The following is a 22,108-nucleotide window of genomic DNA, read 5'->3' on the forward strand; positions in this document are numbered from 1 at the left end:
TCTCAGAGTTATTGGCTCTGTTCCCGCTACCCGGCAGTGTCACCGTGACCCTGCACACAACCTGCTCGGCCTGAGCGGCTGTTCCGCTTCCAGGACCTTAGATAAGAGCTCAGTGCCGAGCTGCCTGGGGCCCGAGCAGCTTCGTGCTCTCTGGAAACTAAAGGAGGGGAGGTTCAGGTTAGACAGGAGGAAGACGTTCTTTACACATTTTTTTCTGCATTAACTAATATCCAAAGGGCCTATTTATTAAAGATATATATTTCATGCTAAGTAGCTATTTTTGATTTAAACCGGCCCATCTCTACGTCTCACCCAACTGCCATTGTGTGTTTCACATTTAAAACCCAAAAGCCATTTAACAGTATTTCCCCTTTCTGATTTCTGGACTCACCCTCCTCCCTGGGGACGTTTTTGGGGGTGAAAAATCCCCGATCCCGATCAGTGCAAGGCGGTTTGGACTGGGTTGAGCCCCCACAAACTCGGGGCGTGCCAGGCGGGGGGGGGCGTGACACGTTGGGGGCGTGGTCTGGGCGTGGTCGGCGGATGGGGGCGTGGTCGGGGCAGCGGGCGGGCGGCGCATTGTGCGCGGCGGCGGCGGCGGGGCCGGGCCGGGGCCATGGAGCGCTGGACCGGGCGCGTCGCGCTGGTCACCGGCGCCTCCGTGGGCATCGGCGCGGCCGTGGCGCGGGCGCTGGTGCAGCACGGCATGAAGGTGGTGGGCTGCGCCCGCAGCGTCGACAAGATCGAGGTACCGGGACGGGGGCCGCGGGCACCTTTCGGCCGGGGCGTGGGCAGCCCCACGGCGGGAGCGCCCCACGGGCCGCGCCGCTGCCGCCTCCCCACGGGGCTCCGCCGGGGCGGGAGCTGCTCCCGGCAGCCGGGCCGGGCCCGCGGGAGGCGGGGGCGCGGCGGGCCGGGCTGCGGGCGGTGCCCCGGGCCGGGCGGGGCTGATACCGGTACCGGAGCGTCCCCGGGCTGGGGTGGCCGCCGGGCCCGGCACCCTCCGAGCTCCCAGCCCGCTCCCGGGTCGGTCCTCGCCGCCTGCGGGTGCCGGTTCCCGGAGCACCGGGAGGAACCGGGTGCGGGGCTGCCCGGCTGGGCGCAGTCACGGAGTCTTGGGGGGTTTCGCATCCCGGAGGGTCCGGGACGGTTGGTTGGAAGTTGCCCGAGGCGCAGGTTCAGTTTTGGGGTGGTTTTGTTTGAGCTGCTTCTTATCGAGGTCAAAAATAGCATCCGGTGGGCTGAGATTGTGCGAAGTATCTGAGGGCACCTTAAACCCCCTCGGTGTGAGATTTAATGTTCTGAACACACGCTGGGTTCAGGGATGGGATGCGTTAATGTTAAAATAGGGTTTCAATCCTTAACGTGGTGTTTACCCCTACAAAAGTATCTCTAGAGCTAACTCAAAAACCTCATGACATTGTCTTAAAAATAAAAATGCTTAAAAGAAATAGTTTCTGTGGGATGCTTGGATGCTTTTCTATAGTTGGATGCATTCGTAGGCTTTACCTAGCAAGAGCTAATTTACTTTTTAAGAAGTTTCCTCTGAGGGATGAAAAAAGTTACAGTCAGACAGCTTAAATATTGTCATCTTGGTGATCTGGTGCCTGCCGAGCCAAAGGAGATCTGTACAAACACCCAGTGTTTGTAAAGGTGACAAGGACTCACCGTGCACAGTTGACCACGTGAAGAATAAATCATCCAAAAAATCACCAGACCAAAGCTTGACATTGCTGGTGATGCTGAGAAGTGGGGTCAGATAAAGAAACACTCGGAAGAAGCGAAACTTTTTCCATTCTTCATCATGAATCGGAAAGGCACCACTTGTAGAGAGGAGAAAATACACCGATGTGACTTATTCAGCTGTCCTTTGGGGCTTGCTTCTAATTTTGGGCTTCCTGGCGTGGTGGTGCTGTGGTTTCCAGGGAAAGCCGAGCTCTCCAAAGGTTTTCCCACGTGCGACTGATGGTGTTTAATGAACTTTCATTCCCTGGCTTCGTGAGGCTGCTGTGGCCTCACAGTGGCTGGTAAAGGATGCTGTTGGTTCCCATTCTCCCCAAAAAGGAAAGAAAAGCAATTTCCAGTATTGCCCTTTCTGCTGATTTTCTTTTGAAATACTCTGATTTTCTTTGGTAAAGAAAATCAATGAAACTTCTGTTTTCTTTCAGTGCTACAGAGGACTTTCCTTCCTTTCTGGCAAAAATACAGTGTGAATTTAAGGGAGAGCAGTCTTTTAAAGGCTTTACCTTTTTATATGAATATGCGCAAGATGCAGTTGCATTTTATACAGATGCTTTGGCATCTTCCACGCCTCTTGTTCCTGTCCTGTTTCAGAACCTTGGCTTTAACGTGTTTGTCCCTGCTTGCTTCTGTCTCCCGTCCTGTCTAAGGACCCAATTGTGTTTGCAGCACGTGCTCGTTTGTTTTGGTGGGTGTCTGGACTGTGTTTAGCACCGTTGCTATTCTGGTTTTATTTATTGCGAAGCGTCTTTCCTTAAAGAGGAAGAAAATCCCAGAGGTGCTGCTGGCTGGGGAGGGAATGGCGCGGAACGCGAGGTGGTCCCAGGTCACTCCGGGAATGGCTCCATGGCCTGGGACGGGCTGCCAGGGACACTTGTGTCGGCACAGATGAGTCCTGCCAGGCCTTCGGAGCAGGGCGGCGATGGCAAATAAGCTTTTCTCCAGGAGCTTCCGCTTGTGGGTTTGGTGGGGTTTTTTTCCCCTCCTTTCCCTCTTCTTTTTTTTTTTCTCTTTTCTCTTTTTTTTGTTTAATTAAAGAAAAGGAGGAAGATGTTCAGGCTTCAGAGTGTTGAGCTCCTGCTGGGACCTGGGACTTGGGACTTTGGCCGTGTCTGTGAGAAGCCACCTGGAGGAGCAGGAGCCGGTGTTGTGTGTGGGGGTGACGATGCTGCGATGCAGCCGGACCCGGCTCAGGAGCCGCTGGTGCTCCCGCCCGCTGAACGGGCTGGGGATGCCCCGGGCAGTGGGAAGGTCTGTGCTGCCGATGCTCTGCGAGCGTGTTGTTGCCTTGATTAGTTATTGGATTACCTGATCTAGCCCCAAAATCCGCTCACCCATTACCTCCAGTCATCGTTGGTTGGCGGTTGGCATCTGCGTGGGAAGCTTTGCTGGGATTCCAAGGATGCGCAAATTCGGGGAGAGCGGCTCATGCACAAGGGGCAGGATGGGGGAGCTGTGCTGGTGTTCAGGTGATGGAGGGATGAGAGGAGAGAAACACGAAGGAGCTGAGGGCTCCGTGTTGAATAAAGGAGAGTTCAGAGCATCACGGGCGTAGTCGCCGGAGGACAAATCTTGTTGCTGTATACAACTGAATAGCTCACGCCATACCACTGTGGATAATGATGTACTGAGGAGCAAACCCAAAACACAAATCAAGGCAGCTTGCAATAGAAAGAGTGCAAAGGGTATAGTTTAAAACCAGCAATACAGCGCTCATTTTGTAGCACAAAAGCGTGTGTTTTCATTAGTGCTATGCAGCAGTCATCCATTTTAACACAAGGTGGCTGGAACCGCTCTATATGATGGGTGTGTAACCTGACTGAAAGAGTGTGTTGTCTTGTGGGGAATTTAACTCAGGCAATAAATGCTGTGTCAGGATTTCTTAATCTCTTGGAAAATCAGATAAGGGCTCGAGGCAAGATAATGAAGGAGTTGCAAAGTTGCGGTTTTGGTCTTAAACCCGTGTCATGACTCCAGTGCTCTTTATTTGACTTTGGAAATAAAAACGTTAATGGATTGCGAACCCTGCAAAAGTCTCTTTATCTTTCCTTGCCCTGGCTCTGTAGAAAAGCCACGTGCTCCTCTTGCCTTGAGTCAGTGCTTGGGTTGACTTGGCTGCTGTCCTTTCAAAATTGGGTTTTATTCTTCTTTCATGTTCCCATGCTCTTGTAAGTGGAGACTCTGTGTGTGGGTTGTCCAACAGTAACATTTTCACTATAGTCAGACTTCGAGGAATAAAATATAGTTAAAATGGCTTTATTTTACTTCTGCCTGCCAGGAGGTAATTCGGGTTGAAAGCTTGTTTTTAGTGAGAAGCCTCGAGGTACTAACAGCTGTCACAGACTTTTTGGCTTATGTTCTTACTATTTTCTGCTCTTCAGATACCTACGCGCGTTCCAAGTCAGGAGCAAGCGTAAGTGCCTTAATGACCCAACCAAGAGTTTTTAGCAGGCTGCAGGCCGAGCTTTGGTGGAAGCTGCTCCCGGTGGGATGTTCCCCTCCCCAGGGACCCCCCCGCTGGTCACTCAGGTCCCCAGCGGCGAGAAGAGTCGCTGTGATTTAATGACTTACTCCGGCTCAGCTGGGACGCGATGGCACGTTAAACCACAGGCAAAAGGCAGACTCTTGCTTTTGATGACTTCACTACAAGGCTCTTCAACTTCCTTCTTCCTGACGCTTTCCAGAAATTTGTATTTAGTGTCTGACCTCTTGCAGCAGCACAAAAAGGGAGAGAGTGACCGCAGGTCACTTCCACGTGCGTGGGACAAAGCGTTTCCTCCTCTGGCTGCTAAAACACTCTCCGGTCTTTTATTCAGCGTGATGCATCACTTTTATTTTGCAGTGTTCTTCCCCTGGGGCGTGGGGAAGACTTGGGAGGGTTTGTGGTGAACGTAGAGCGTTTGTTGGGGTGCAGAGAGTGAGCTGTGCAGGAAGCAATAAACGTGGTTTAAGATAAGAAGCTTAAGCAGTTAATTCTAATGCAGTTGTGACAGTTATTGATCAAAGGTAACATTTATAACCAGGGACTGCATTGTCAAGGTTAGATCTTGCTCAAGAAATAGCCTTTGATAAGCTGAGCTATTTATTGCAGATTCGAGCAGCCCGGTCTCCGAAGAGCCCGGTGCTCTTGGGAGAGGTGTGGGTTTGGGTGCCTGTGGTTCCTGTCCTCCCCATGCCCAAGGTGGATGAGCTGCTGTCCCCACATCCTCATCGTGGACCTTGTCACTGCCCGTGTCCCCTTCCCCTGTTCCCGTGGCTCTGATGGTGCGCAGGCTGCAGACTGGGCTGCCTGGTAACCTGATGAATTATGTTTTTAAGGCAGCAGTCGCAGCTCCCAAGGCACAGTCCCCATGTGAATGAATGACCTTCAAAATCTCCTCGGCCTCTGGAAGGGCTTGTTTTGTGTTTGGCGAAAGGGTTCTCAAGGCCTCTGAGGTGCTTTTATTGCCACTTGTCCCTGATCAGATGCTTTCCTCATAAATACGATAGAAATCCTGTAATTGCTGTCCCGAGCAGCAGGAACAAACGCTTGGCTGTCCCGATGGTTTTCTCAGTCTTGGAGCTCAGGAGGCACGTGGGGGAAGAGCTGCTTTTAGACTGGGTTGGATTCATCCTCCTACCCCCCAAACTGTGCTTTAAAAATGTCTTATTGCAGCAGCCCCCCCTTCTCTGCTGTTCCCTTTGGCTTCGCAATAGAGCAGCGATACCAGGGTATGTCATGCTCACAGTCCTAAAAGTAATTAATAACTGAGCCTTGGGATGTGGTGGTGCTTGCTCTGCCTTGCTGTGTAACAAGGCAGATCAGGTAGCTGCCCCGTGCCTCAGTTTCCCCGTGTAAAACCCGGCTGTACAGGAGCAGGGCTCAGGCACACGGGGGTTTCTGGCCGGTGTTTCGGGTTTATGGAGAGTGTCCCAGGGCAGGGAGCTCCGGACGCACCTGGCACCGTGTTGGGGAGTAAACGCGATGGTGTTTTTCCTGGGACTTGTGAATAGTTTAAGCCCCACAGCAAGGAGCAGCTCTGCTAAAGCCAAGCTTTAACCCTCGCTCCTGCCACTGTCCGTGTGGGAAGTGTTAGTGGTAATTTCAGAGCATCGCTGGGCATTTCGTGCATCGCTGCTGCAAGATGAGGTGGATTTTGTTTTAATTCAAACCAATAAATCGTCTCCTCGACTCCCGGAGCGTAGTGCAGGTGTGCTCTCCCTGTTTGAGATGACACAGAAGGCACATTGCCGTGAGCTGAGGGTGCCAGGCTGAAGCTGGGGCTCAGCTCTGCCCTCCCAGCGCTGTGTTTGCAGGTTGCCTTGGAAATCTGTGCTGGAACAGGCGGCGATCCGGCACAGACCGTCGGGTCGGCTGTGCGCCGGTGCTTGGGCGTTTGGAGCTGCGTGGTGGTTGAACCTCCCCGTGCAGGGTGGTGGGCACCACGGGCGGCCGCCATGCAGCGTCCCCAGGCTTCATAAAAGCGCTGGGATTCCTTGAAGAAGGAAAGCGTGACGTGCGTGGCTGCGTGGGAACCTGCTCTGCGCACATTGGAGGTGAAGAGCAGGCACCTCTGGTGCTTGTTTTGGGATAGTCAGACCTCAGAATAAGCAAGAGACATTGCTCTAATGAGCTGTCATCGGAGGAGCAGCGTATTTCCTCCTCCCCCACGCCAGCCTGTAGCAACGTGATCTGAGCAAGCAGTGAAAAAATACCCGAGATGCCTTCAGCCTTGACGTAAGGAGCGATTGTTTGAATGCCTTAAGGTAGCAGGGGCGTTCAGGGCAGCGTAAATGGGGCGATTTGGCTTGCGTGTGTGATGATGGAAATGTGAAATCGAGTTAGGAAAAATAATAATCTCGGATGTTTAACTACTGAAAAAGCACAGGGAGGAGCAAGGGCTTGGAAAAGGAGCAGCGTGAGTCTGGAGCAGCCTGGGAGGACAAATACCAGTAGTGGGAAGACATTGCTGCTCAACCAGAGCCCTGTTCAGCAGTGGGGTTGCCTTCAGTGCTGGGGGTGACACCAGTTGAGTGGCTCCCTGGGCTGTGATCAGCCATGGGCAGGAGGTGATTGATGGGCAGGAGATGATGGGCAGGAGGCGATTGATGGGCAGGAGGTGATGGGTAGGAGATACCTCTTGTCCCCTGCGCAGCCTGTGCGAAGGGCAGTTTCCATGTTGATGTTCCATGCCCAGAGCCTGAGCAGCATCCAGACCATGTCCCAGATGCTGGGGATATGCCGAGCTGTAATTTGGGGCTGTCTGTGGTGGGTATGGTAGCTGGTGGGAGCACAGGGTGAGCAGCCGGTGCGGGGCTGCGGTGCTGAGCTCCGGAGCCCTGACAGCGGCTGCGGTCACGGCTGCTCGGCTCAGATTGTCACCCCTCCAGTGTCGCTCCGCAGTTGGCGTCTCGCTGCTGGAAGCTGATAAACAGCAAATAGGTCCAAGAGGTTCCCCAGGGTTTTATTCCCTTCTCTTCCACAAAACAAGATGTGATTTTTCTGGGTTATTTATTATATGAGTGCTGATTTTGTGTGCCACCTGTGAGTCTTGGCAAGGACTGCAAAGTCAGTGTATTTAGGATGATACAGGGTGGAAAAAATACACACGGGGACTTAAATTTTGTCCAAGTTTTGATTGCTTTCTCCGTTCCCCGTGCCAGTGGCTTTCTCGAGCTGTGTATAAGATTCAGTCCCCCTGATCAGGCAGCTTGTACTTGAGATGTGCTTCAGGTAAATGGTCCAAAACTGGTGCCTGTCCTCCTTCTGCACTGGGTTTTTGTATGGGTGCCCCAGCTGGGTGCTGCATGTTTGCTTTTCCATTTAAACCTTATTTCTGAACTTCCCCATCCCCACCGTTGTGCTCTCAGTCATGGATCTGAGCTGGGAGCGGCCACTGGCAAACAACCAGCAAAAAGCATCGATTTAAAGCTCGTGAGAGGGAAGGAGAATCACCGTAGTGTTTTATTAATTTGAGAACTCTCTTTAGACTCCCATAGAGGCCCTGTTGGGGCAGCTGGAGCCAGGCAAAAGGAAGGGGAAGAATTGTGAAGTATTGCTTGTCCTTGGATCATACGCAGGCACAAAGCCCCGGATACCCGGCAGCTCTAGAAAGGGGTTTAATGTGATTATCTCCATTTTACAGGTGGGGAAACAGCTCTGAATCTTGCCCGTGGTCACCGACCACGCTGGGGAAGTAAACCCCAGTCTAGTGCTTTATTCACCATGTATCTCTGCCTCTATTATGCTGCTGCACTGGTATTAAATCTTAATTAAAAGAAGCTTCAAATTTGCCAATCAGTAAAATGAAAGGATGGGTAAGCTCCCGGTTTTCTTTCACTGCGGTGATGTTGTTCATTAGGGGCTTTTCTCCTTCATTTCCTTTAGATAGGAAAAGTAATTGGGGTGACTTTGGTTTCTTTCCAGTTGGTTTCTTGGTGTAGCTATGGATTTAAGCATAAGCTGAATCAGTAGGATGCAAGTCCCTGCAATGAATGGCAGGTCAGATTAAAAATTACCTAATGGTTTCTTCTGGCTTTAATCTCTCTGAACTAAATGTGTCTGAAGTTAATAGGATGGTTTGCCAAATAAAGCCCTACATGACTCTCTTCTTTTTTTTCCCTCTCCTTAAGACTCCCCTTAAATGTTTGTATCAATTAGTTCAGTTTTACCAGGACCGAGTCTAAACGCGCTGTGCCCTTTCCAAGTGTTGCAGGCACAGAGAGCATTAACCCTTTCTAGGAAGAACGTGATATTGCATTAGATGGCAACTCTCACGTTGCTTATGAAATCTGGAAAAACAGCTTTGTAATTTTTCCTTGTGCGTGTGGTGTGTGCTTAAAGTGGAATGAGCATTAATTAAATGACTTAATGGGCGTTCTGAAAAAATATTGTGAGCTCCCTAATTCGCGGAGTTGCTTTACATACGTCTGCTCCTGCAAACTTGCCCGCGGTTGATGTTTCTTTGAAGAGCCTGTGATGACTCCTTTATCTGTAGATGGTTGAAGCATGTTCAGCTCCGCCTGGGTGTCAGTGCTGTTCGGCACCTCGTTTTCAAAGAGAATTTGTTAACACAAGTGTAGCCTGACAGATGAAAGGATCCGCATGGAGTCGTTGGAGGCGGCGAGACACCAGGCAGGAAAAGAGGGATCCTGAGGGAGGTTTGATTTCTGTGGTCAGTCGTCGCAGAGAAACCCTTCTCCGGGCGAGAAGGAGCTTTCTCGTGGTGTATCTAAGACATAAGCTGAAGAGATTGCCTGGGGAGCGGGCTGGGCTGCCCGAGCTCCTGTGTTTCACCTGCTCCTTCGCCTGGGCTGCAGCCCGTGGTGTTCAGGCCCCGTCTGCCTCCATCGAGCTGTCCTGAGCAGTGAGAGGTTTCACCGAATAGTGAAAAGCGACAGCTGAACGTGGAAGCGGTGATACGAAACGCAGCATTTCCCCCCAGGCTGGGGATGAGCTTGTCTGTCCTTGCCCGTCCATGCTGCTGGACCCACTTTCTCTTGGCCACATTTAGCACAGAGCAGGGCTGAGCATCCTCACTGGGAGCGGGACAGACAAGCCGAGACCTCCAAACCCCTCTCTGCATCATGAACATATTAATTTTAATTACTGTGGCACAAATGGCTCTGTTTGGGAAATGATTTTCGAGTTTTCTCAATACCTAAGACAACCACAGAGGTGCCCCAAGTCCCTGAACAGTGAGTTTGAGCTTTTCCAATCTGCCCTTCACAGCAATCCACAGCTCTCACTGACCACACACCGAAACCAGCCCAGGTGCAACGCTCTGGTCCAGAAGCTGCTGTCCTTTCAGGGTACTGCTTCGGTGAAGCCATTGCAGCCGCACAAGAATCATTATTATTACTATTATTATTATTATTACCCTCAGAGCACCAAGGAAGAAGGGGACAGACAGGCTGAGTCCAGCCCAGAGATCGATACATCCCAACAGCTTCACGCTCTCTGGAGGGTTCTGCTCGGGCTGAGCTGGACAATATTTCTGCCCGACGGAGAACAAAGGCGCCCCTGGGATTGAGTCGTACCTCTCTGTACCCTCCTGGGGCTGCTTTCGCTTTGCTGTACATGCAATCTTGTTGATTATGTGCTGATAATAGTAGAAAAATATATACTTCTTAAAGCTCAGAGTATACACTTGAGAAAACAATCGGGGGGAAAAACCTGCAAGAGCAGCATTTAGAAAATGCTGGTTTCAGCATCTGCCTTCTCCAAAATGTGAGGATTTCTCCATGTGTTTTCCAGGAGGGGCCGGGCAAGCCTGGGAGGTGATGCTGGACCTCAGCAAGCAAAAAAAAGCCAACGTCCCTCCTGTACGAGCTTCCCAGTGGTGTTTCGGGTGGTCCAGGGTGCTGTGGCTGGTGGTCCAGCTTCCCCACATCCTCCTGGCTGAGCGCAGATGCTCGGCTGGGGCTGGGATGTTCAGCAGCCGCCTTCATGTGCAATCCCCATCCTCCCTGCCCTCCTGTGCTGGGCCTCGCTCCTGCTTTTGTACAAACAGCTGTGAACTGCAGTCCTCGGTGTGCAGGGAGCGCTGGGAGGAGCGGGGAAGCTGCCCCTGGCAGGAGCGTGACTTCATTGCACCCTCTGAAATGTCACGGTGGTGGAACCGCCGCGGGCGACGGCGTCCGAGTGATGCGGTGGACGTTTGTAGCCAGAGTCCATCTCTCCGCGGGAACCAGACATCACGTGGCCCTTGCCTCACGCTGGAAGCTGTCGCTGTCGCTAATGTGACACATCGGGGATGGGATGCTGCTTCTCATTAGCATCAGGGGGTAAAGGGCATCCTCCGGAGGATTCGGCGCGGTGCTGCCGCATCATTAACGCAGGCGGCCGGCAGCAGCTCTTGGCCTTTCATTTGCTTTATATCATCAAGTCTGATAAAAGATCTGGATGGTTGGAATAATTGTTGGTAATGGCTAACGAGGAATTGTCAGGAATGCGATTGCCACGTCCTTTATCCGCACAGCGGTGTGGCAGATGCGCAGCCTGGTGCCGCGACTGTATTTATTTGTGTTTTGCTAGCACCTGCTCACATCGACCTGTATTGCCGGGGGTGATGGATGAGCACAGAGTGTGTCCTCAAGTTTAATATCTTAGAGGCTGAAGCGCTCATACTCTCATGTATATTGATACTTCTTCTTTTCTTAATTAGCATTTCCAATAATTTTTCCCTAGTGCCTGCTCTTAAGATGGGCTCGCTGAGGAGCTGCTGTGTTTTGTTAACCCTGGGGTGTGTTTTTAAGCAAATGGCTGCATAACCTTCTCCTTGAGGAGAGGAGGCTGATGGCTGTTTTCTTCCTTCCTCTCTCTCCCCTAGAAACTGGCAGCTGAATGCCAGAGTGCCGGCTATCCAGGGACCCTCATCCCGTACAAGTGCGACCTCTCCAACGAAGAGGAGATCCTGTCCATGTTCTCCGCCATCAAGACCCTTCACCAAGGCGTTGATGTCTGCATCAACAACGCGGGGCTGGCTCGCCCGGAGCCGCTGCTCTCGGGGAAGACGGAGGGCTGGCGGACGATGATAGACGTGAGTAGTGCCACGGGAACGCTGCTAGAATTTTATACCTTCTGGCCACCAGCACTGTTGTCTCCATCTACTTATTTTACATGTTCAGAGCTGAGGACCTGCTTCCCATCTGGCTCTGCCATGGCCGGCGTTTGCTGATTGTGAAGTGGCAAGACATTGTGTGCCGCTGGGCCATGTGCTTTTACCTTGCAGTATGAAAACACTCAAGACTTTCAGTAGCATTTTTTCCTTTAGCTCGATGGCTTTCTACAGGGTGATGAGCCTCGTGGTGTTTTTTTTTTTCTTCAATAAAATGTGAAATTGAATGCCAAGCATTGGCTTTTGTAGCTAATCCTGTTAGTTGCAGCAGTGGGTTGTAAAATGGGCACATTCTTTTTGGCTTAAAAAGCTGTAATGCTTTTTGTCTTTATAGCTTAATTTTCTGCCCATAATCTAGTTAAGGGCTGGATGTGAACGAGGCAGTTTGTGCAAATGGTCCATGCCATTTACCAGCAGCGCTTCTCCCTGGGTGTTGCTGTCCTGAGGTGCTGCTGTGCATCTTTTTGGGTCTTCTCCATCTTTCATCATTATGCGATGGCCTTTTTCTGCCCATAGCCGTGGTGGCCACGGCTGTGGGACCCTGGGCCAGTCTGCTTGCCCTCGCAGTGGCCCTTTTGTACTGGCCTTCCTGCAGCTCTGGCCGGTGAGATGCTGTGACAGAAACTTTTCCCAAAGGTGACGTTCCCCTCTTGTACTCCCTACCTTTGCACATGAAAGTGTCATCCTCATAGGAACAAGAGTCAAACTCTGGGCTTGGAGTAAACCTTGCAGCACCCCCAGCAACTTGTCCTGGTGCAGGAGAAGACATTTCTATTTGAAAAGCTGCTCGAAGCTTGTAGGCTTGGGGCTACAGCATCTGACAGCAGAGTGAGCCAGGATCTGTTGGCTCCTGCAGCATCTGCTGGCTCTCCATCCATCTAAACATCCATCGATCTATCAATTTAGGAGGCACTAGAGCCTCAAATTTAAGGCATTCTTAGTTTTTGGTAAAGCTCTCCATCCAGCAGCAGGTTCAGGGGCTGAGTAAAACCAGAGAGAAACACCGAGGCCTCAGGCTCCTGCTGCCAGAGCAAGAGCTGCCGTACCCCGACTAATTAAGTTCTCATTAGGGTTTTGGCCAGTCTGCTGGCTGCTGTGGCCGCAGCCAAAGCAAGCTCAGCTCAGCTTTGTCTGCCCAGCCGGGCTTTTGTGGACTGCCCAGCCTGGGTCACGGCACAGCCGCATCTCCCTGTCCCCTGTTGCCATGGAGTCTTTAAAGAAAATTAAGTGAAGTGTAGCAGAGGCCGAGCCGATGTAAAGCAGGGCACTTCCAGCCTTGTCTCGCTGCGAGCCTGGCCCTGTGGGTCGCCTGCGCCTTGTGAGCCCCGTGTCCCGGTCGCTGTTGTTGTGTCTTCTGTGGATGCTGCGTGTCCGCTTGTCTTTGTTCCTCTGACCTTTAGTTCTTTGTAAGGTGGGCAGGCTCGGGGGGACATGTGGCTTTTGCCCTTCCCGTCTCTATGCTCCCTTCCCTGGCTGCTGGGGTGGGAGCGCTCCCTCGATCTCGCCTTCCGTCGCTTCTGGGGAGAAAGAATTCGGAATGGGGTTTGTCCTGCATGAGGCATTCCAGTGTTGGTGTTCACAGTGGCTCAGAGTTTGGGGTCCCCATCCTTGTGGGTGCTGCTGCGTGCACCCTTTGGAGCTGCTTGGGGGTGGCGGATGGGATGGGATGGGATGGGATGGGATGGGATGGGATGGGATGGGATGGGATGGGATGGGATGGGCGCAGAGGCAGGGTGGTGGCTCCACAAGGGCTCTGTCTCCTTTTAGGTTCCCCTCTGAGTATACCTGTTCCATAAAATACCTTGCTATACATCTAACAGTCAAAAATCATGTTCTTATTTACTTATTCCTCTTCTTTTTCATACATTCCGGTTCTTTATTGTCTGGTGTTTATTCCCAAGGGGGCAGCTGCTTCTCCCTGGGCTGCAGGAGTCTCATGTTAGGAATGGTGTCTCCATTACTCCAGAGCAGGCTCGGCGTGCGAGCGGGAGGGATCCTGTCATCGCAGGCAGGTTCTGAGTCTGTCATCTTTTGGTTCACAGCTTCTCCCCGCTTTTCTCTCTACTTGTTTGCGAGGCTGTTCTTGACACGGGGCTGGAGCAAAGTCCTGCGGCCGTCGCTGATCGGCGCAGGAGCAGCCGGGGCTGGATGCTGTGTACACACCGACTCCGGGCCCTGGGATTCAAACAGCTCCTTCGCGTTTCACCTACTGACCTTTACAGCCAGGAATTCAAGCTGAACTTTGCATTTGCACTGCTGGGGGCACAAAGGGCTGCAGCACATATCCTCTCGCTCCTCTAGACACTAAATGGATTTGATTCTACTTGGCATCATCTATTGACTAGCAAGGGTCTGTTCTTCTTGCGTTTATATACCATCTGTGCGGAGACGTGCTTTCTGTAAGCTGCATTTTAATATGCGCTTAGGAGCTGGAATACTCATTCTGATGCCTTCGAAAAGGCTGATTCTGGGAAGTGAAATGCTCAGCACTTCCAGGAACAGGATCTTTCGTGTTCTCCCAACCTGGCAATTGGAACTCGTTAATTACTAGAAAATGCGCCTTCATTGTTTCTGTTGCGTGAGCGCGCGCGGGCGGCAGCCGCAGCCCTGGTGCACAGGCACAGCGCAGATGTGTTGGCCGACCCTGCTAAGGGACCTTTGAACCTTTTGTTCTTAAAATAGGAACAAGACTGAGAAATGTCTTCTGTGGTTATTTGTAAAAACAGCCGTTAGGTTATTTCTCAAAGTGATATAGCCCTAAGCCTTGCTCATTTTCCAGGCACATTTTTAGGTTTCTGAGTGCCTGTTCTATGTTTTGAAATGGGATTTCACCCCAAAATCCTGTGGGTGCATTCAGGAAAAGGCAGCGAGACAACCCCAGCTCCCCTCCCTTCCAGCCGGTTGTTTGGTTATACCAGAGTGTCTTATTGAACGGGCTCTGGACTTCCCCATGTGGCTGTTGATCAGCATCTCGCTTTGCCAGTAGTTGTCAAAATGCTGTAGCTCTCCCCATGCAAGGAAGCGCTGCTGAGTGTAAGGAAGCGCTGCTGAGCGCCATCCCAGCGCTGGAGCTGGTCTCAGGCTTTAGGCTGATGTTACCCTCTAGTGGCCTGCAGGGATGGAGTGGAGCCGGGAGCGATGCTGCACCAAAGACACGGAGCCTGGTGGGTTCAGGGTGTCCTGGGACAGGGAGGAAAGCAGGGATGGTGCTTGTCACTAAGGCTTTTATACTGATCGTTGCCTAGGTCTGTATCTGAAAGACCTGGCTCCTCGCATGGTTGGTGTGCCAGACTGGAGCAGATTACTCCCGCTTGCCTTGACCACCTCCCTGTGAAATCCAGAAGCATCAGAGTCCCTGCTCTGGGCTTCGCAGCAGTGCTGAGGGGTTGTACCGTCCCACTTCGGCTGACACATGTGCTGGCTTTCTTCCTTACACAGCCCAGGTCAATCTTCAACCTGGTGCCAGGGAATTTATCTCAGCAGTTCCAGGTGTGACGACTGAGATACCCGGCAGTGACTGTGTGCTCAGCCAAAGTGCACTTGCATGAGAACGGTGACTCTACTTGTTGTGTTGCCTGGGTACTCCAAGATCAGATAAGCACTTTATTTATCTATTGCCAAGACAAAAAGTTGTAAGCACGGCCTCTAGTAATGAATAGAAATAATGACCGAGACACAAGCAGTGACCGGAAGATCCTTCAGCTGACCCCGCTCATCCTTTGTGTGGTGCTCAGTAATTACAGCTTTGCAATTCAGCCCTTTCTGCCTCTTACTTTCTGGTTTCCAGACTAATGGTTGTCTCTTGGATGTCCTTTTGTGCTAGCAAGTCCTACTTAGCCTGTCCCATTCTTGTTTATAGCTTTCACAGTGACGATAGCCAGGCCTCGCGTACCCTTCGCTTGCGGTCCACGTGGCCCGTTCCTGCTCCACTTACAGTTGCACCTGACTTCTGATTCATCAGATACCTAGTTCTGCCTGGATATTTAGACTACAGCAGTGTTCTTAGGCTTGTCTGGCCTGCTCATTTAGTTAGCAAGTGACATGGTACTAGGTAGCACCTACCAGTGTGTCCTGCCTTGAAACGGTTACATCCTTTCTAAAGAGCTTCAGCAAATACTTTCTACCTTTCAGGCACTTTTCCAAATCTCGACCTCTATGAATGCGAGCAATTAGCACAGCTTGTTCATCAGTCTCACACACGCCTCTGGCTGGTTTGTATTCCAGCTGGGGAAATATCCATATCTCTGCCTTCCTGAAGGCACCTGAGCGTTAGCAGTGGCGCCTTGCCGAGGTGAAACAACTGAGTTTAACCGAGCCACGGTGTGCTGGGCGGCGCTGGTCCAAAGAGCAAGAGCCCGGAAAGCCGTGGATCTTGTGCGAAAGGACCGGAGAAACTGCCATGTCCTCTCTTCCTTGGCTCACCCGGTTAGGGCTGAGAAGAACACCAGGGGACAGCGTGCCATCGGTGGCTTTCCTTTCGGCAGCGTTGCTGGCCCACGCTGGCTCTCCCCACGGCACAGCGCGATCTTTGGCTTCATATGTGCGCAGGAGCCCTTTGCTGCGTGGTTCGCAGCGCCTCGGAGCGCCTGGCGCTCTGACAGGCAATATCTGGGGATTTCCTCGTTAACTAGCGGACCTAATTACCTGCTGTTACTGCCCTGTCAGCTGCCCAAACTCCAGTGTGCTCAGTGTTGTACAAAATAAACAGGTTTGTCTCCAGGACAGAGTGCTGACTGTGGGGAAGTGAGTTTATTCTGCCTTACCTTGCATTCTACCCTCACTCTTGCCTGTAAAACAATTAAGTCCATTTATTTCTGGCCGAGGCCAAGGCTGGCTTAGAAAACTGGACTTTCTGTGCCTCCCCTGCCCAAACCCCTTGTTACTGCAGCCCCGAGCTGGGTTGCAGGGGGATGTGGGGTGTGCAATGTGCTGCTGGGTTGAGTTTCTACTTCTATTCTCATCCCCCAGGTCAACGTGATGGCTGTAAGCATCTGCACCCGGGAGGCCTACCAGTCCATGAAAGAGAGAAACATCGATGACGGGCATATTATTAACATTAACAGGTACACAATGGGGGAATGTGGGATCAGCCGTGTGGGCGTCCATTTCCCCGCCTCGCAGAGAGGATTTAAGCAGAGAAGCTTTAATCTCGGAGTGGGCCGATGGTGCCCAAGAAGGGGTTTTCCAAGGATTGCGATGGGCGATTTTCAGACCAATTTTTTTAACCTCTGCTGGTGTAAATGCAATAAAGACCAAACCAGGGAGAAAAGGCTGATGCCACCGCTTGCGATGGTGCGAGGATGGAGGCTGAAACTTCTTGACCAGCTCCAGGAAAGGGCTGTGTCAAGAGGAGCCTGTGGTGACGTGCATGATGGCAGAGGAGCCACCACCCCAGAGCCGCCATCTCTTTCTGTCTGCGCTACAGTGGTTTGAGTCTCCCGTCGGTTCCTTCTTGAGTCTCTGCCAACCTCCCCCCTCTCAGCACTTCCCATGTTGTTCTCCCCGCAGCATGAACGGCCACAGCGTTGTGCCACAGTCCGTGGTGCATTTCTACAGTGCCACCAAGTACGCGGTGACAGCCCTCACGGAGGGGCTGAGGCAAGAGCTCCGAGAAGCCAAGACTCATATACGAGCTACAGTGAGTACTGCGGGCTCCTCTCCTCGATCCTGTTTTTGTGGGTGGTAGAGGGCTGGCAGGTTTCACGGGACAGAGGGTTTTCCCTTTGGAAAACAGGCAAGGAAATGCAAAAACAGTGCTCAGCACACTGGGAATGTCCAAGGCCTATGGCCAACTGGCCCTGGCCACTTCTCTTTCCCAGGCAGAGTGGGGAAGGAGAACAATAGAAAGGGGGCTGGATTTTGGGGCTTTTTCAGTGCTAAAAAGTTTTATTTCCTTTTTTTTTTTTTTTTGGCATTCTTCTACCAAGAGGGAATTACAAATCCTATTAGGATGTGCTCTGCTTTTTTCCAGTGTATATCTCCCGGACTGGTGGAAACGGGCTTTGCTTTTAAACTTCATGATAACGACCCCGAGAGAGCTGCTGCAACCTATGAGAGCATTCGGGTAGGACATGGAGAAATGGAAACAGAGGGAAGTGGTCCTGTTTATAGTTGTAACAGTCCCTCTCCTGGCTAATCACACAAAGCACTAGTTCTGCAGAGTGCTCAGTGTTTTCCAGGGTGTGATCAGCATCCCCGAAGTCTCAGACCTCAGGTTGTGCACTCGGATTCACACACTATGTAGGGTTTCAGTGTACCGCTCCCTGTATTTTTCCTTTTATTTTGTTGTTCCTGTAAATAAATATCAGCCAGCTTTGGTACTTGGCAGGCTGTAACTTCTTTATGGAAGAGAAGACATAATAAGCAAACATGCCTGCACAAGAAGAGCGACAGCGTGTTGTCTCGCAGGTGGCTGGCGCAGGATTTCATCTGCTTCTCTGGTAATTTTTCTATAAGGATGGCAGAATTCCTGTGCCCGTAGTAAGGTTATTCACAGCAAATGGAGAATTATCGGCACCAGACACGTCCTTTGTTAAATTTTTAATGGATTCTTTTCTACCTGCTTGCTTGCATCTTTTTGACGTGCCCCACCGACGCTGTCAAAACTCATTATCGATGGTCAGGAAAGACGCGACCTTGCGGCAAACTTCCCGAGGTGCCCTTTGGCTGAGAGTCCCTTTCCTGTCTTTGCAGTGTCTCAAAGCTGAAGATATGGCTAACGCTGTCATCTACGTCCTCAGTGCCCCCCCCCATGTACAGGTAGGCTGTGGTTGGGTTGGAGGACTCTGCGGCGGGTGGCAGGGAGATTTGGGTGCGTTCTGGCCTTTTGGATGGTGCCATCTGAGATTTGCTGATGCTCTCGCAGCTGGGTTCTGCCGGTTGCCAAACAGCATGTTGGGCCTGATCCCGCCAAGTGCTGTGCACCTCCCCAGGGGTGGTGTGAGGTGCTTGAGCTGCCAAAGGGATTTCCCTCCTGTTAAACAAGAAATAAGTTATCAGCTTTGAGCTGGAGCCAGGAGGAGGCAGGAGCGGTGTCAAAGGTTGGTACGTGCAACACAAGAGTTCCTGTTGCGAAGCAAACTTTGACCATGAGAGGTTTAGCAGCCCCTCGTGTGAACTCTGCTCCTTTGGAGCAAGACGTGGCCGTCTTGACGCTGGATCAGTAGTGAGAGCTGGTCTTCGTTCTTCAAGGGATAAAAGCTCCTGCCCGTGGCTGATGGAGCAGTGTTTCTGCTTGACCTGCTGGGAGCAAAACCAAACTAAAGACGTGAACCGTGAGAGTTGTTATCGGCGTCATCTCACTCTCTTTTCTGCGCATGTTTGTGCTTTTATCCCTTCTGCTAAAGGCAGAACAGTCACATTCATTATTTCTTTCTAATATCTCATAAGTGGGCTCATTTCTAGTCATAGGAACTTTCTTCACGTGCAGCATGGACGTGCGGGATTTAAATGGACTCCAGTGCTCCAGTAAAATCCTGCGTTGGTCTCTTCTAGATCGCAGATATACAGATGAGGCCCACGGAGCAGATATCGTAGCGAATGAAGAGGACTGAGCAGCACCGCGTCTCCACTCCACTTCGAACCCTCTGGCAATTCAGGGTTTTGTCGGCTGGCTAGCGACGTTTGAATCAAGTACCAAGGATCATGTTTGAAGAACTGTTTTCCTCTCCCTCTCTCTGAGCTGGTGCTGGTGCTGAGCCAGTTTAAGAAAAAGTCATAGTGGGTCTCTTTTCTCCCCCACTCCTTTCTGAAACTGCTTGAGAGTAAAAAGTATCTGAGAATAATGCAGGGAAGTGGTTTGTGGAAGATTGTTGTCTCCAGGCTGGTTTATTCTTCCTTTTGCTTTCTTTTCAGGGTTTGTTTGATCTGATTTGCTGATGCTGTGTCTGGACACAGGTGAAGTGGCACGAGGTGTTTGCTGGCTTCAGTGTGTGTAGGGTTTGAGATTCTCAGTGGATGTCATACATGAATCCATCTAATTTTGGGCTTTATTTTCATCAGGTTGATTACTGATGGTAATGACGCACGTGGTATTTTCTACTCCTTTCATACTCCACTGCCCTAAGCCCAGTGTACAATCTCACCTCCCCAAACCCTCCTTTCCCATTCATATGAATCATGCCTGCCAAGTTTGAGGAGTATAAATGTGTGTGCTTGCTATTTCTTTCTTTCTAGGTAGGTAGGTAGATAGTTGGAGGAAAAGCACCTGTACTTTTGCAGGTTAGAATGATCATCTAAGTGGCATAGTTACAGTAAGAGCGAGTTGTTTGGTATTTCTAATAAAAACTAAATGTGTGCTGTCTTGTGATCACCTCTATCCTTGGTATCATCTCCCAGCACTCTCGATGTTTTTGTACGTGATATTTGCATGCATTGACACTTTTCTGGAAATATTGATCGGTCTTAGAAAGATGTATGGTGCTGTTTAAATGCTGGTGCTGATGAGTTGGAAATGTTGAAAGCTTGTTTATATGCAGAGGTACAAATTCAGAGAGAGAGAGAGTGGAATGAAGCATGCTGAAGCTGTCCAAAGCGAGAAGATAATAGTGGGGCGCTCGCCAATAAAGCAGCAGGTGAAAGGTCTGCTTGAGATCTCGTCCTAGTTCTGCGCTGGTGTAGCCCCGTTGTTTTGCTCTGGGTCTATTGTAACTGGAGGGAGAAGCAGATCGGCCTCGAAGCTGGGACGTGCAGAACTGGACACCATTGGGGGTGTCTCCAGACCCTTGTGGCACGGCAGGAACGTGTCCCTGTGCCATCCGGCTCACCGCAGGGCTGCGCCGCTGCTCGCAAACGCGTTGCCTTGACGTTGCAGACCCGCTCCTGCTGCGCTCTGGACTTCCCGTGGCGTTTTGAAGGCGGAATAGTTGGTTTCGGTGGAGTGGGTACGGTCGGTTGATCGGAGTGGAGGATTAGGAGCTGGAGAAGCTTGGGTTGGATGGTTTTGCTTGCACCAGTACAGCTCTGGGGGAGTTCACCTGTGTTACACCACCATAAGGGAGACCAGAATTGGGCCACTACGTTATGAGTTTCAACTCCCTGCATAGCCTTGGGCAAGTCACTTTACCTCTCTGCCTCAGTTTCCCCATCTGTAAAATGGGGATAATAATACTTACCTACCTCACAGGGGTGTTGTGAGGACTCACAGACGTTTTGTAAAGCACTTTGAATATGAGAAGCGCTATGTAAGTGCTGAGTGTTGATATGAAGTATTATTATGAATTGAATCTCGTGGTACGTAGAATTCCTTGTGCCAAAGGTGAGTAACTGTAGAAGGATACAAGGAGAAAACTGGTGAAACGTTCCTTTGTAACGACACAACAAAGCAATTTGCCCTTTATTTTCTTCTTTATAAATAGATGCTCATGATGTTTTCTGTCCATTTCTCATCTGCCACCAGTTTTTACTGCTGAGTACCCATGGTCTCGTCCCTGGATTTGGCCTTTTAACTGACCGAGAGTGAAATTCGTAGGGTGGCTTTTGCAGGAGATTGTTGAGGTCCAGCAGATGCGCTGTGCAGTGTTTGCCATTTTAGGAGAAGATGGTTGAACTGAGAAGCCAAAAAAGAGAAAAGCTGAGAAATTAGGAGCTTCTGAGCAGCAAACAAATGAGGCATTTGGGTAGCACTGGTGAAACACCTGGACTGGTGGCTGCAACCGTGTTGGATGTTAAGCCGATGTTGAAATGCATGGCTGAGGAGGGACCTGGCTTATCTTTCTGCTCTGTTGAAGGAGGATTCAGAGGGGATTGCTCAAGATGTAGGGCCTTGGAAAAGAGTATTTGCTCCTGCAGATTCCACCTGGCTGACCTGCAGCCCTGGTTTATTTTCCTCCCCAAGAACATTTGTAACATTTGCTAGTCTATAAACTAACTTCAAAATGATATCCAGTATATTTTTCCATTTCAAATGTGTGTTTTTAGGGGATAGTTCCTGCTGCCCGTTGCCTTCCCGCATGAAGCGCGGCCCCGGAGGGGTTTGTTGGGGTTGTTTGGTCGCTCTGCCCCTTGAGCCATCGTCCCGGGATGAGATGGGATTGGCAGCACAACTCTGAGGCGTTTTAAAACTCTGTAATTTATCAGTAGGATCCTAATTGTGAACTGTAAAATAAAGAATAAAAAGAGAGGCACACTGTGGGTCTTCTGTTGTGTGTATTGTGGTTTTTGTGTTACAGCGCAACGGCCTTTTTACCGTTCACAGCGGAACCTTTGTGAGGAGTTCAAACAGAAAGGCGTGGGTTTGGTTCTTCATGAGAAAACCTGTAATTGCTTTCTAGAGCAGAAGAGCATCCAGTTGTCTCAGGGATAACGGCTGGAGCCTGGGCTCACCTGTCCTCCTTCAGAGGGGTTCGCCAAAACCCCCAGGTAGGCTGGGTTTAACTAAACTGAGCAAGGGATGAGCTGAACTTGTGCATCGAATGCTTTTGGTCTCTCGTGCTCGCCTCTAAGCAAGACCAATTATCATCGTTGTTGAATGAAGGCATTCAGTCCCCGTTCAGCTTGTCCAAACGCAGAGGCGCATTCCTAAGCTCAGCTTTGATGTCAAAATACAAGGTTTTCGCAAAGAACTCATGAATAGCTGAGCTGGCTGCCATTGCTGGATTTGGGCAGATATTTTGCATACCTTGTAAATAGGTAGAGGGCATTTGTAGCATTAAAACCACGGGGTTGGGTGGTTTTTTTGGTCCTATATAGTATATATCGTCAGTTATGTTGATGTGTGTGTTGGAGGTATGGCAGCTTTATTAGCAGATTGTGTGATCTCAGGGTACTGG

At 50.9% G+C, this 22,108-nt stretch overlaps 1 protein-coding gene across 1 annotated transcript; it reads left to right on the top strand.

The window, feature by feature from the left end:
- The first annotated feature begins 595 nt into the window (after positions 1-595).
- DHRS11 (dehydrogenase/reductase 11) lies at positions 596-21,470 on the top strand. Its single transcript, XM_065853464.2, has 7 exons — positions 596-748; positions 11,052-11,261; positions 16,308-16,402; positions 16,848-16,977; positions 17,311-17,403; positions 18,033-18,098; positions 18,834-21,470. Exons 1-7 carry the CDS (start codon positions 617-619, stop codon positions 18,873-18,875), a joined length of 768 nt encoding a protein of 255 aa, XP_065709536.1. The 5' UTR covers positions 596-616; the 3' UTR covers positions 18,876-21,470.
- The last annotated feature ends 638 nt before the right edge of the window (positions 21,471-22,108 follow it).

Source organism: Patagioenas fasciata, chromosome 19, assembly GCF_037038585.1.
Source record: "Patagioenas fasciata isolate bPatFas1 chromosome 19, bPatFas1.hap1, whole genome shotgun sequence".
NCBI lineage: Eukaryota > Metazoa > Chordata > Aves > Columbiformes > Columbidae > Patagioenas > Patagioenas fasciata.

Excerpts from the sequence above, each read along its gene's own strand:
- DHRS11 (XM_065853464.2), top strand. The coding sequence starts at position 617 with ATGGAGCGCTGGACCGGGCGCGTCGCGCTGGTCACCGGCGCCTCCGTG. Across the intron at positions 749-11,051 it reads GCAGCGTCGACAAGATCGAG|AAACTGGCAGCTGAATGCCA; the intron begins GTACCGGGACGG and ends TCTCTCCCCTAG. Across the intron at positions 17,404-18,032 it reads CAACCTATGAGAGCATTCGG|TGTCTCAAAGCTGAAGATAT; the intron begins GTAGGACATGGA and ends CTGTCTTTGCAG.